At 49.1% G+C, this 12,756-nt stretch overlaps 1 protein-coding gene across 7 annotated transcripts in view; it reads right to left on the bottom strand.

Moving 5' to 3' along the window:
* The window catches only part of TET3 (tet methylcytosine dioxygenase 3), a 155,932-nt gene that overhangs the window by 54,586 nt on the left and 88,590 nt on the right, over positions 1-12,756 (bottom strand). For 6 of the 7 annotated variants that reach the window (XM_039522804.1, XM_039522806.1, XM_039522807.1 and 3 more), the window contains one exon: positions 3,943-6,601. In XM_039522804.1, the coding sequence (XP_039378738.1) occupies positions 3,943-6,601 (2,659 nt within the window). Of the gene's footprint in view, positions 1-3,942; positions 6,602-7,224; positions 7,315-12,756 lie in introns of those variants that run through there. The other variant, XM_039522809.1, reaches the window with a different exon arrangement.

Here is a 12,756-nt window from a genome sequence, read left to right as displayed (position 1 = left end):
AGAGAGCCAGTTATCCAAGGTGGAATAGCCAGTACCATTAACTGAACCCTGTTCAGACTGCGATCTCACAGAGAACTTGCTGGGCTGGGAGAATTAGTGGAGCTCGTCTGGGGCTTCCAGAGAGATTGGAGGGCTTAGGAAGTTTGCTAATCAGGGAAGAAAGTGGGCCTGATCCAAACTCCATGGAAATCAGATTCCCATTAACTTCAATGGGCTTTGGATAAAACTCAGCATGAGCTTGCCAACCTCAGAGGACCTAGAGAACTCACTCTCCCGGCAGGAAACTTGCAGTCAGGTTAACAACTTTCCTTGGGGCTTCAGTGAGCACAGAAGGCTCCTTAGTTAGGCAGGGGTTTGCCGCTGGTTGTCTTTTCTTTCCCACCCCTCTCCAGTCCTAATTTTTATTCCCATCATGTCTAACTGGCCCCGTGCCAAGGACAGGAGAAAGCAAATCTCAGCTGGGCTGCAGGCGTCCAGACAGAGATCAATAAGTGACACGCAGAGGAGTCTGATTTTATTAGTCTAACAGCAGAGACACCTAATAAAGTACCAAGTCCAGCCTCCTACTTAATTGCTTTCTCTTGCAGCTTTTCTTTCTTTCTTTCTTTTCCTGCCCAAAATAACCCAAATCTTTCCTGGCAATGGAGGCAAAACTCAAACACGATGAAAGTTTCAACCGACCACAAACGCTGGGAGTTTCTTTGCATTTCTTTGGTGCCGTTTGGTACAATCACTGCTTTAAATTTACAAGCCAATACATAAATAAATGACTGCTGATAAAAGCTCAATTTTTGTTTGGCCAGAAGCCAGCTCCCAATCAAACATGGGGTCTTCTTTTTGTGGCCTTCTGTTGTTTTCAATACACCCCAAATTCTTTCTTTAGCTTTTCTATGCGAGCGCAACACTGGTGAAAACGCCCAGATTATTTAAAGGCTCGGGGGTAGGTGGAGCCTATCAGACCTGAAGGCCCACCCTCTCATGTGAGGAAGGACTCCAATTTAACTGCGGACAGGGGACATAAAATAAAAAAACAAGGATGGGGGTTGAAGATGTATTAGCAGGAGTGTTGTAAGCAAGACAAGAAGAAATTCTTCTGCTCTACTCTACGCTGATTAGGCCACAACTGGAGTAGCGTGTCCCGAGAGGGGACATGATAACAGTTTTCAAGTACATAAAAGGTTGTTACAAGGAGGAGGGAGAAGAATTGTTCTTCTTAACCTCTGAGGATAGGACAAGAAGCAATGGGCTTAAATTGCAACAAGGAAGGTTTAGGTTTTGACATTAGGAAAAACTTCAAAGATTCTAGGGCTGGAAGGGACCTCGAGAGGTCATCGAGTCCAGTCCCCTGCCCTCATGGCAGGACCAAATACTGTCTAGACCATCCCTGATAGACATTTATCTAACCTACTCTGAAATATCTCCAGAGATGGAGATTCCATAGTCTCCCTAGGCAATTTATTCCAGTGTTTAACCACCCTGACAGTTAGGAACTTTTTCCTAATGTCCAACCTAAACCTCCCTTAACCACCCTGAAAAGGGTGGTTAAGCACTGGAATAAATTGCCTAGCGAGGTTGTGGAATCTCTATCATTGGGGATTTTTAAGAGCAGGTTAGACAAACACCTGTCAGGGATGGTCTAGATAATACTTAGTCCTGCCATGAGTGCAGGGGACTGGACTAGATGACCTCTTGAGGTCCCTTTCAGTCCAAGGATTCTATGATGATCCAGGGTCAAAGCAAGGGATCCAGAGAGGGAGACCATGCAGAGAACCTCCAACATCACCCAAAGGAACTCTGCCTGGATTTGTGAATGGACAAGGGACCGGAAAAAGACCCCACAACTGCAGAGAACCCTTCTCTCCCAAGTCAGCCTTCTTCCTCCTGGACTGACAGGCTGGAGAATGAGCATCCTGGTTTGTCTGCAGAAGAGGTACAACAACATAGGTTGCTTCCCCAAACGTGCCCCTGATCCCGAGGGATCCCCCTTGTAGGGCAAAGAGAGAGTTCAGCTAGCACTGTTGCAAAGGCCCATCTAGGGCCCAGTCTGAAGGCCACGGGAGTCTTTCAATCGATTTCAAAGAGATTTAATGGAAATCTCTACAGGGACATGGTCCAGTGATTTATACCCTAAAATGTAGCTTTCTCTGCCAAAGAAAAAGGGTCACAAAAATGCACAACCCCAAAACTTTCAAAAAGATCCTCTAATTCTCGGGGCCTCAGTTTCTGGATGCTCCATTGGAGACACCTGAAAGGGGCCTGATTTCAGAGCGACTGCGTACCCACATCTCTAAGTGACATCTGTCTGTACTGCAGCCAGGTGTGAGGCCCCTCTCCCGGATAGACTGATTCACGCTAGGTATGCTTGTGCGCTAAAAGTAGCAGTGTGGATACTGTGGCTCGGGCGGCAGCTCTACCACGCAATCCTCTCGATCTGAGTGAGGTGGCAAAAGCCTGAGTCTCTGCGGGGGCCCCAACGGCTAGTGCAAGTCTGTCTGCCCAGGCCTGGAGGCTTGATCCCAGCTGCAATGTAGACATACCCAACAGGAGCTGCAGAAGCTTGGCCCTTCTGAAAATCAGCCCCTAAGGCCTGATGGAAATTGGCGTAGTTCCCTTGACTCCAGCGGTGTTGTGCCGATTTACAGCAGCTGAGAAGCTAACATATATGTCCCTAAAATCTGACACTCCAAACAGGAGGCATCAAATATTAGAGGCTATTTTTGAAAACTCGACCCCTCTCCAAATAGAATTGTTTTGTGATTTCTTTATTCTCAGTTTCCACAAAAGCAGGCGTTTTCACTGGGATGAAATGTAAACATTCCTGGAAGCGTCAGAAACCTGAACACCGCAGCTTGACTTCAGTGAAGGAGATCCATAAAGTAAAACTGCCCATCAACAGGGGCATGGAGATGGCTCAACTTCCGCCACCCCCGCGGACGGAAAAACAAATGGGAGAAAAATTAAAGTTGAAATGTAAGTGCACTGGGGCAGAGACTGACAGTTGTTATAAATCTGTACAGTACCAGGCACAGTAGGGCCTGACAGGGCATTACCACAATATACATGTTAGAATAGACTAATAAAAAAAATGATGAGTTGAATTTTTTTTTCAGTTTTCATAATCTCAGGTATCATAATTAACATAGGTAGAGATTTCCTTTTAAAGATATAATTTGATTTTAGTAGTACATCATTAGGAATATATGCACGTAGAATCATAGGTTAGAAGGGACCGCAAGGGTCATCTAGTCTAACCCACTGCCAAGATGCAGCACTTGTATCTGTCAGTGGTTTTCAACCTATTTACCATTGCAGGCCACATCCAATACTACCTGTATGGCCCTGAGATGTCACATGGGCCGCAGCTATGTGCTGATTGGGCCACAAGCAGCCCACGCACTGAGAACCACTGAACCATCCGAGACAGATGGCACATCTCTCTCTCTCATACCTATTCTGCTACCGATGTGGAATCTTTTAACAGTGTGCTCACGCATGCACCTCTCCTCCCTCCCCTCCCGCAGTTAAATGTCTTTGCAGTTCACCTTAAAATAATTGCAATGGATTCCAGCATATCCCACAAATCCAGATAGGGAAAACAATCCCTGTTCATCACTTCCCAGCTTTATTTTGTCCAGGATACTTACAAAGATGCTAGAATCCTTGTATATTTCCTCCTGTGTTGCAAACCTGTTCACGTATTTTTTGCATCAGAGTGAAATTCACCCCTTGCGCAGAGGATCAACACAAGAGCCTACATACCACTCCAGTCACGAGTCCTCAAAGGAGTGGTGCAAAGGGCCTCATGTGGGCATTCTGTACAGGGGTACACACACACACACACACACACACCCTTCTGCAGTCTTTATTCAGCCCAAACACCCCCCAGAGCCTAGGAGATCCAGATCAGGCCCTTGTAAGCCATGGAGAAGCGGCTTCACTTACCCACGCAGTCGCAAGTGGGGAATTCCGCCTGAGCCCGCTTGGCTGGGGTGTCCAATAAACTTTTTGTTGGCGTATTCAGGTATTTCAAAGGAGATTCCAAAAATTCACCGAGGGTTGGCGTGAACGGCACATCGTTCTTGGTCGGGGTCCCGTCCAGGTAAGCGGCATCCGCGTTTTGGTTTTCCTCGGAGTAAAAGCAAGTGGTTGACACCACGGTGATAGCACCAGAAGATTCTATTTTAATCTGCTTGGGGGACCTAGCTGCAAAGGGGTTCTCAAAATGCTGCCCCATCCCGGGCGACAGCGAAAAGCCTTTGGATCCCACTTCCGGAGCTTCGGCCAGGGGTGGCACTCCATCTTCAGCAGCCGGCCCTTGGAGGGTTGTGTCTGAGCCCCCTGGCAGTTCTGGAGAGTGGCTCAGAGAAGACGACTGGTGGGAGAGAGGCTGGGGGGGCAGCCCGTCGGTGAGCGGAGCCGGGAGGTCAGAATTCTGCAGGCTGAAATTTTCCCCGAACTCCGCCTCGAACTGCCGGATCAGCTCCTCCAGCTTGTCGTCCACCATGAGCGAGTTCTGGGCCGGCAGCGGGTCCGATGAGTTTAAGGGCTTGTGGGGAGCTTGGTCCTGCCCATCACCGGAGGAAACAGCAGAGCAGCAGGGCGCGTAGCTGGAGACGGGAGTGCCGGGTGGGGCAGGGCGGCACACAAAGTTCTGGTGAAGGTGATGCTGGCCGTTTTCCTCTGGGCTCCCTTGGCTGATAGCGCCCGTTTCCTGAGTGTTGGGAGCCTGGCTTCTGTCATCCAGCTGCTTTTGCAGCAGAGACTGTGCAGCGGAGCTGGGTGTGAATAGTGCAAGAGGTGGGGGCTTGACAGGGGTGTTGGGGAGAGGCTGCTCAGTCTGCATCTCTTCCGTCGGGAGCTCAGGGGCGGTGGCTGAGTGAAATCCTTCCAAGCTAATTTGCCTCAGGGGCAGGAACAGTGGTTGCGAATCCTTCTGCTTGGACTTCTTGATCTGGACTTGCTTCCGGAGTGGCTTGACCTGGGGGGGTTTGTCGGGCTGAATTTTCTTCTTCTTCTCTTTGACCTGCTTTTCAGATGGCTTCGGAATCAGGGCCTGAGAGCCGGGAGCCCACCAGTTGGGCAGCTGGTCCTGTGGGGCCGGCTGGGCCAGGTTCTGGTCCAAGAAGAGATTGCGCTTATGATGGAGGTGCTGCTGCAGCACCATCTGGGTCTTCTTATGGAAGTCCGTTTCTTGCAGCAGATGTGACAAGTGCTGGCTGGGGGCCAGCTTGGGATGGCCACCCCCAGCTTCCTTCTTCAGAGGCAGGACCAGCGGCTCTTGCTTCGGCTTGACAGCTTTGACCTTGTTGGGCATTGCTTCAGGCCTCTTAAACACCGACTTGATGTAATCGTTAGCGCTGCCCAGCAGCTGCTCCAGCTCAGCCATCGGGTCGCTCACCGAGGTGGGTGGGTCGGAGTTGAGCATCCACAAGTTGTTTTTCGGCTTGGGTTCTTCGTCCCACGGCTCGGGAAATTCCAGTTTCGGGGGGGTGGAGGTGAAATTGGGAAAGAGGCCCGCAGGCTCCCGGGGGGCACTGGGTTCGAGGATATACTGGGGGTCCGCCGGCTGCCAAGAGGACTGTGTCAGGGCCCGAGATGTCTGGAGCACGTTGTGTCCACCATAGGGTTGTGCGTTCTGGCTCTGGTACTGCTCATTGCTGGATGTGGGTAGCACCGGGGGTTCGTCTGGGCTGAAGGGGGACGAACAGACCAGCTGCTCCTTGGAGGCGAATGACCCGGATGGCAAGGGGCTGCCAGGAGTGGTTGGAGTCACCCTGGCCGGCGGCGGGAGAGCAGACGACAGCTGGGTCAGGGCTTCTATGGCGATGGCTGTCTGGAGGCTAATGTTCTTCTCCTTGGCAATGTTCAGTGCACTTTGGGAAAAGGGGAGGCCATCTGAAGGGTATGGCTTAAGCGTCTCCACCACGGCAGGCACCTGATTGGGAGTAGCACCTTTGTCTAAGGGCTGGTGGTGGGCGTCGCTGAGATGCTGGGATGAGCGGGTCTGGCCCTCCCCAAGGGCCGACTTGATCTTCTGCTCCAGCCACTCCAGGTAGTCAGGACACTCGGGGCCGTCACAGTTGCAGTTGGGGGGCTTCATGCCATGCTTGGCCAGGGTCAGGGCAGCCTTCAGGGCGTTCAGGTCCTCACCTCCGGGGACGCTGTCGGGCTGGGGGAGCCCTGGGTTGCCCGCCCCTCCCCGGCTCATCTCCAAGTTGAATTTCTCATACAGCTGCGTGCTCAGCAGTGACGGGGACCCAGCGGCTGGCATTCCGTAGGAAGACATGGCCTCGGCCACGGCGGAGAAGGCCACCAGGTTCCGAGCGTCCTCCAGGTTTGCATCGTTGGCGGCGTCCCCCCGGCCTGGGGCCGAAGTGCTCTCCCACTTGGCTTTCTCGCTGGAGTGCCGGGCGACAGGCTGGCTGGCAAGCCAGCCGTCCGTTTCCATTAGCAGGGCACTTCCCCCAGCCTGCTGGCTCCCCCCATTCACCAGGCTGGGCCTACTTCCTTCGTTCAACCTTCTTTCTTCAACATAGTTAATTGGCCCTTCTTCCATTTGGCCTGTTTTGGGTCCATCAACTGGGTTGCCCTCTGAACCTGTCTGAGAGGATAGAGAAAAGCAGAGGGTAAATACCCACATAGCCACCCTGGCACCCCCAGATCATCCCTCTTTTAGGGTGAAATCTGCCCCCCACCCCGCCCCGAGAGGGCCAGCAGGAGGCCAATGCACCACCTGAGTGGTACCAATGATGGGCATGCCAGAGTAGAGCAGGCGCCAGCTTTTTAACCATAGTGTCATCTGAGGCCTTGGCTGCCTGTAAACTTGCACTGGTTTAACAAAACCAGTGCAAACCCCCGTGTGGATGCTCTTATTCCGGTTTATTTCACCTTACCTGACAGTGATTTCCAATCGACTTAATCTAGACTGGTTTGAATTGAAAACAGAGCATCCACATGGCATTTGGCACTGGCTTAACCACATTGGTTTAGGCTAAACAGGTGCAACTCTGTGTGGACAAGCCCTGAACATGCTCACAGCAAGTCTGTAGCACAGGGGCTAAAATGCCAGTCCCTTGTCTACATTAGTACTCCCAGATGCACCAGGGGTAGCAACAATGGGAAATGTTAAAGATCAAATGACTGGGATCTTCCCAGGAGCAAGGTGCATACCTCACTAGGCCATCCCAGCGAGCAAACCCTTTTAAAGGCACAAGCCTCACTCACCTTCCCCTGCTTCTTTTGTTCCTTTCCTCACTGATTCTAGCCCTGAAAGATACCTGCTTGGATCTCTTTCTGCCTCTCTGTTTCCTTTTCCTCTGCTCCGTCTGTTTTCCCCTCTCTGCCTGTGTCGCTCAGCTCTGGGAAACGTTATCACAGAATCAGAAAAGTTAGAGACGGGAAATAGCTCTCAGTGCGGGTCAGCTAGTCCATCTCTCAGCGGCCAGGTGCAGCTCCCTCTGGACGCCTTTCAAGTGCTTTCCTGCCTCTGGCTAAACAGTGGCTGGAGGGTGGCTTGCAAATCTCCAATGTCTGCTCTCTACCTCCACTCTCCATGGGGTGGTGAGTGAAACCGACTGGATGGAAATGACTAGATTGCATTCAGGGTGATGGTGGGTTGGGCTCACAATGAAGATTTATGACTTATGTGGAACAAATTTGGAGGGTCTCTGTCCCAATGCCCGATGTCACAAAAATCGCCACCAGAACCAGTACCAACTGGCTCCTTCGTTAGCAGCCTTGGCAGAAGAATCAAACGGGCAAACTCGCCTCTTAGCTTCAGGCTGAGGTCAGCAGCACAGGGCAGCTGGTGCTGCAGCTTTGATCAAAGCGTGGACAGGGCCCAAAAGGGAGAGGTTTGAGCATGTAAGCCAAGAGGTTGCTCTCTGTTTGACCCCAACTCTAGACCTAGCTGGGAAATCTATTCCTGCTGCTGTAGTCAGCGCCTTGTGCATTGCACGTGTGAAAGTCCAGACACAAGCCAGTGGGGTCTCCGGAGTGGGCCAGTTTATTGCAAGTGGAAGCAGAGTGACTAGCCGCATAAACAAGTGTCAGCTCACAAGCCCAGAGCGCCTGGCTCGCGGCATTCCAGCATCACAGGCTTCCTAGCGATATCAATCACAGCGCCTGCACAGCTGGCCCTGGGGCAGGGCCACAGACAGCCCTAGGGTGAGGCAGTATATTGGGTACGGGATGTTTTAAGTCTGCTCTCCAGTCCGTCTTGGGGAGAGGTGGTTGGAGTGGATCTCCGTAAAGGCAACGCAAGCAGCATATAATACTCTGCACTTACACAGCACTTTTTGTCAGCAAACCTCAAACCATTTGTAAGCGTTCTTACCTCCAGATTACAGATGGGCAACTGAGGCACTCAGGGATTAAGTGACTTTCCATATGGAGTCAGAGTCAGGAATAGAAATACGATCTCCTGAGAGGAGGCAGCATGGTCTAGCAGATAGATCACTGGTGTGTGACTCAGAAGACCTAGGTTCTATTCCTGCCACTGGCCTGCTGGATGATCTTGCACAAGTTACTTTGCCGCGTTGTGCCTCAGTTTCCCCATCTAAACACGAGGATGATAATACTGAACTGCTCTGCAAAGGGGCTTGAGATCTACTGATGGAAAGCAATACATGCATTACTGTAATGCCCAGACATGCTCTATCATGCCACACTGACTCTTAATGCCCACCTCAGTTGATCCTCATTATATCCTTAGGAGGTAAGTTTCATTGCCTCCACATTACAGATGGGCAAACTGAGGCACAGCCCCAAAGCCTATATTTCCACTCATTCTGGCTGCTTGATTTTTTGTAGGGGGCCTAATTTGCAACACCTACAGCCTGATTTTCAGAGGTGCTGAGCACCTGCAGCTCCCATTGACTTCAACTGGAGCACTGGGCAGTCGGCACCTCTGAAAACCAGGCCGTAGGTATCTCATGTTGGGCACCTAAAAGTGGAAGCACTCAAAATTAGTGGCCCTTGCAAAGTGACCTGGCCAAGGCCACACTGGAAGTCAGTGGCAGAGCTAGGAAATGAACGAGGGCAGTCCTTACCTACTGGACCACAGCTTCCGTTGTGAAAGCACCCCCAGAGTTCTTTCTAGATTGTGCATATACATACGGCTCACCCACTGTCTGTAGACATACAGCTCAGCCACTCATCACTGGAATACAGCCACCTCTACCCAAGGGAGGCTAAAATGCACTGTTTCAGGAGGGGAAGTTGAGAATGAAAATTTGCTTTGACAACAACAAACAATTTTCATTTTCAAAAAAATCAAAAAAATCCCATCAGAGCTCTCACTGTAACAAACCTCTCCTCCCTCCATCAAAATCAGCATCATGCAATCCCAAAGCAGAAGCAGAGCGTTTGCGCCCCCATAAATAATACCTACAATTAAAATGGGGAACAAATGAATGCAATGCAATGATCTATTTATCCTCTTCCATTTTTTTTCTCTTTTTTTTTTGTCAGTGCTTTAACCTTCTGTTTAACTTACTTATAGATCAATTAGGGACGATCAATTAAACAATTAACCTTAACTATAACAGCATTTGCACCAGTTTGGGGTAACAGTTTTAAAACCCAAAAAATGTTAAAAATGCTAAACTGATGTGTTGTGTGTGTGCGTAGACAAGGCCTCACCTGGTGCAAATTTGCATGCAGACAACCCCTAACTTTATCTAGGGTGCCCCTCACCCTACCATCTGCCTGTCATGCGATAGGCACTGATTTCACACTCAGCCCTTACATCTCAGCATTAACGATGGGGGAGAATAGGCCCCTTAGGAGATCTGCAGACTGGAGAATGCTATTTTCATGACCCAACATTCCCTTGCTCCGTGGTGCTACTTTTAATCCACTCTATGGCACATTTAACCAAGGCTAAAAGAAAGTGAGGGGCTGGAGAGGTGGGATGCGAGTGGATAGCTTCCTGAATGCTAAAAACATAACAACCCTTTTTGGAAAAAGAGCAGTGGGGGCTAGAGTCCCCACTGTGCTCCCAAAGTGGTCTGTTTACCAGCACTTAGGGACATGAATTTTTATATGGCCACTGTCAAATGCGGTAGTTGGAACACCAGATTAATGTAGTGTAGGGAACAGTGCTGAATCAGCCAGGGAACAAATCAGAAAGGACCTATCTGCTCAAAGTACAATAGCTTCCTACATGATCCTGCAAGGAGCTACGGGCATCCTTGTCTCCTTTGAAAAACCTTTTCCAACACAGCAAGAACCACATTTGCAACACTGATGCCTCCATCCACCCAAACACTGCCCCTTAGTAAATAAAAAGTAGAAACCAGTAACCAACAAGCAAATCAAATACCTCACATGGAGCTTTTTACCCCAAAAAGGAAATGTGCCCGATTTCATGAAGTCCACTAGTGCAGCAGTTTTCAACCTTTTTTCACGTGTGGACCCCTCCATTTGGCATAGTCTGCGGATCCCCAGAGGGCTGCGGATCACAGGTTGAAAACCACTGCACTAGGGATAACTACTGCTATTGATTTTGTACGGAAGGTGCTCAAATACAACGGTGATACGTGGTAGTATAAAACCAACCGGACGGATCCCTGCTAAAAGGCAAACATATCCCTGTTAACAGACTGATTTTCCACAAAACATTTCAAAGGAAACTAAAAACATATCACTCCATTCAAAATTTGCCGAGGAACTTTATTTTATTTTTCATGTAAATGAACTAAAAAGACCCCAATCATTTACATTCAAATTGAACATTTTCTTCTCCCTTTTTTCCACTGGAGTAAAAAGGGGGAGGGAAAACCACATTGAAAATGTTTCGTTTTGAAGCAAATCAATGAAATTTGTCCTTTCGACAAAATAACTTCTTTTTTCCTGCGGAAAATTCCGTCTCGTTCAAAAAGGAATCTTCCTGCCCCCGCCCCCAAAAGAAAAAAACCTTTCTGACAAAACAATTCCAACTGCTCCAGTGACAATCCAGACGGGTATCTCTATTGCTCTATTACCCCGGCACAGCGGTCACTGTTGCTGGGAGTTATCAATGGCCTACACGGATTTGGCATCAAAGGTCTCTAGGCTGGGCCCTCTGTTTAGCAAGTGCTTATGTTATGGGGAGCATACAAATCCCAGAAGTGACTCCTAGAAATTACTGTTAAAATGAGGGCGGTGTAATGCCATGGGCTGAATTAAGGCTAAACAAAGCCTATTCCCCCAGTGATTCAAACCACCCTCCCTTTTACCTGGACAGATTTTTCCTACCCCTAGAGCAGATCTAGCTCTGCCAGCACTCCTGGTGATGGAGCCTCACCTTGATCCTCCGCCTAAACAGGCGATCTTGGGTGCTGCGCTGCTGACTGCCCCTCTGACTCACTGCCCCGGATGCCAGGATTCCTGAGCCTTCCCTAATCCAGCCCTGTGCCAGGTAGAGACAACGGTGGGGGCATAGCATGCTGGATGCCAGCGCTGGACAGGAAAATTCTTGCAGAGGTTTCAAAGTACGGGGCATGTCTGTACACTTAATCCTTAAGAAACTGATCAGCATTCAGGCAGCGGATCTCTACAAAGCACCTTTAAGGCAGGGGGTCAGGGAGAGAATGCTAGTGTCACTCTACGCTCCCCAGCCCACTAGCTACAGGCACAGGGCTAACATCCTAGAGCATGTGCATTTTTATGAAGCCTGAGTATTTGTAAGTGGAAACTGTTTGAAGGCTGATTGCGGAAGGCAGACACTCCACTTGAATTCAGGCTGGTTTCTAAACTGCAGATAAGCATGTTGCTGACTACAGAAAAAAGCTGCATAATGAAATACGGGCCACTCCCAGCTAGTCAAGAGACTTTCCTGCCTGAGAAGTCATTCAAGCTCAATCCTGCACGCAAAACGTCTGCTGAGTTCAGTGGGAGTTCTGTCCGAGTAGGTGCCACAAGTTTAGGCATAAAGGTTTCGGGATATTCTGACATATATAACAAGACCTTATAAGGTTAAACACTCACAAACCTGACATAAATCAGCAAATCTCCACTAACATTGGTGGATCTCTGCCGATCTATGCTAGCTGAGGCTCTGACTTCAGCTTGAAAGGGGCTCAGATTTCAACTTTAAAGGAACAGAGAGCTGAGGGTTTTTCTCTCTCTTACACTTTGGCAACGCACGTACAGCTTTCCCATACCAACAGCGCTTCAACGAAATGAACTGAAGTGAACTGCCTGGAAGTGGCGTACCTCTTCTTGGTACAAGCAACACCTAAGCTCTCTCTAACTAAAAGCTTAAATTCTTTTCTATTTTGTTTTTGCAATTTGCTGACTGCACGACAGCACTTTGTGTTGTCAATTTCACTATTTTTCCACGTGCAGTCAGTTAGCGAAGTACAAACCAACTAACTTCAAAAGACCCTTATAAACATCCACTGAGGAAGAGGAAAACCACCCTTGTTAAAAATCCTTTGGCATGGAAATTTTAAAACAAGATTTCGGGACATTCAAATTTGAAAGGGGAATAAATGGAAATTTAAAAAAATGAAGCTGGTCATTTCCCTTTAAACAATCATTTTTATAGCCTCTCGTCCGGCAAACCCTTATTCTCAAGAGCCAACCCACCAAGCTAAAAATGATGAAGAATGCAAAGAATCTCATCTATTATTATTTCTATCATCTTAGCATTTTAGGAGCACTGTACAAACACAGAATAAAGAGACGGCCCCCACCCCAAACAGCTGATAATTTAAGTGCTGCTTCTTATGAACACCAATATAAGCCCTGACTTGGCCATCCAGACCTGGT

The sequence above is a fragment of the Mauremys reevesii genome, linkage group 2 (assembly GCF_016161935.1).
Source record: "Mauremys reevesii isolate NIE-2019 linkage group 2, ASM1616193v1, whole genome shotgun sequence".
NCBI classification, from domain to species: Eukaryota; Metazoa; Chordata; order Testudines; family Geoemydidae; genus Mauremys; species Mauremys reevesii.
The sequence above is the reverse complement of the archived record's forward strand: the minus strand, read 5'-3'. Positions and strand labels throughout refer to the sequence as shown.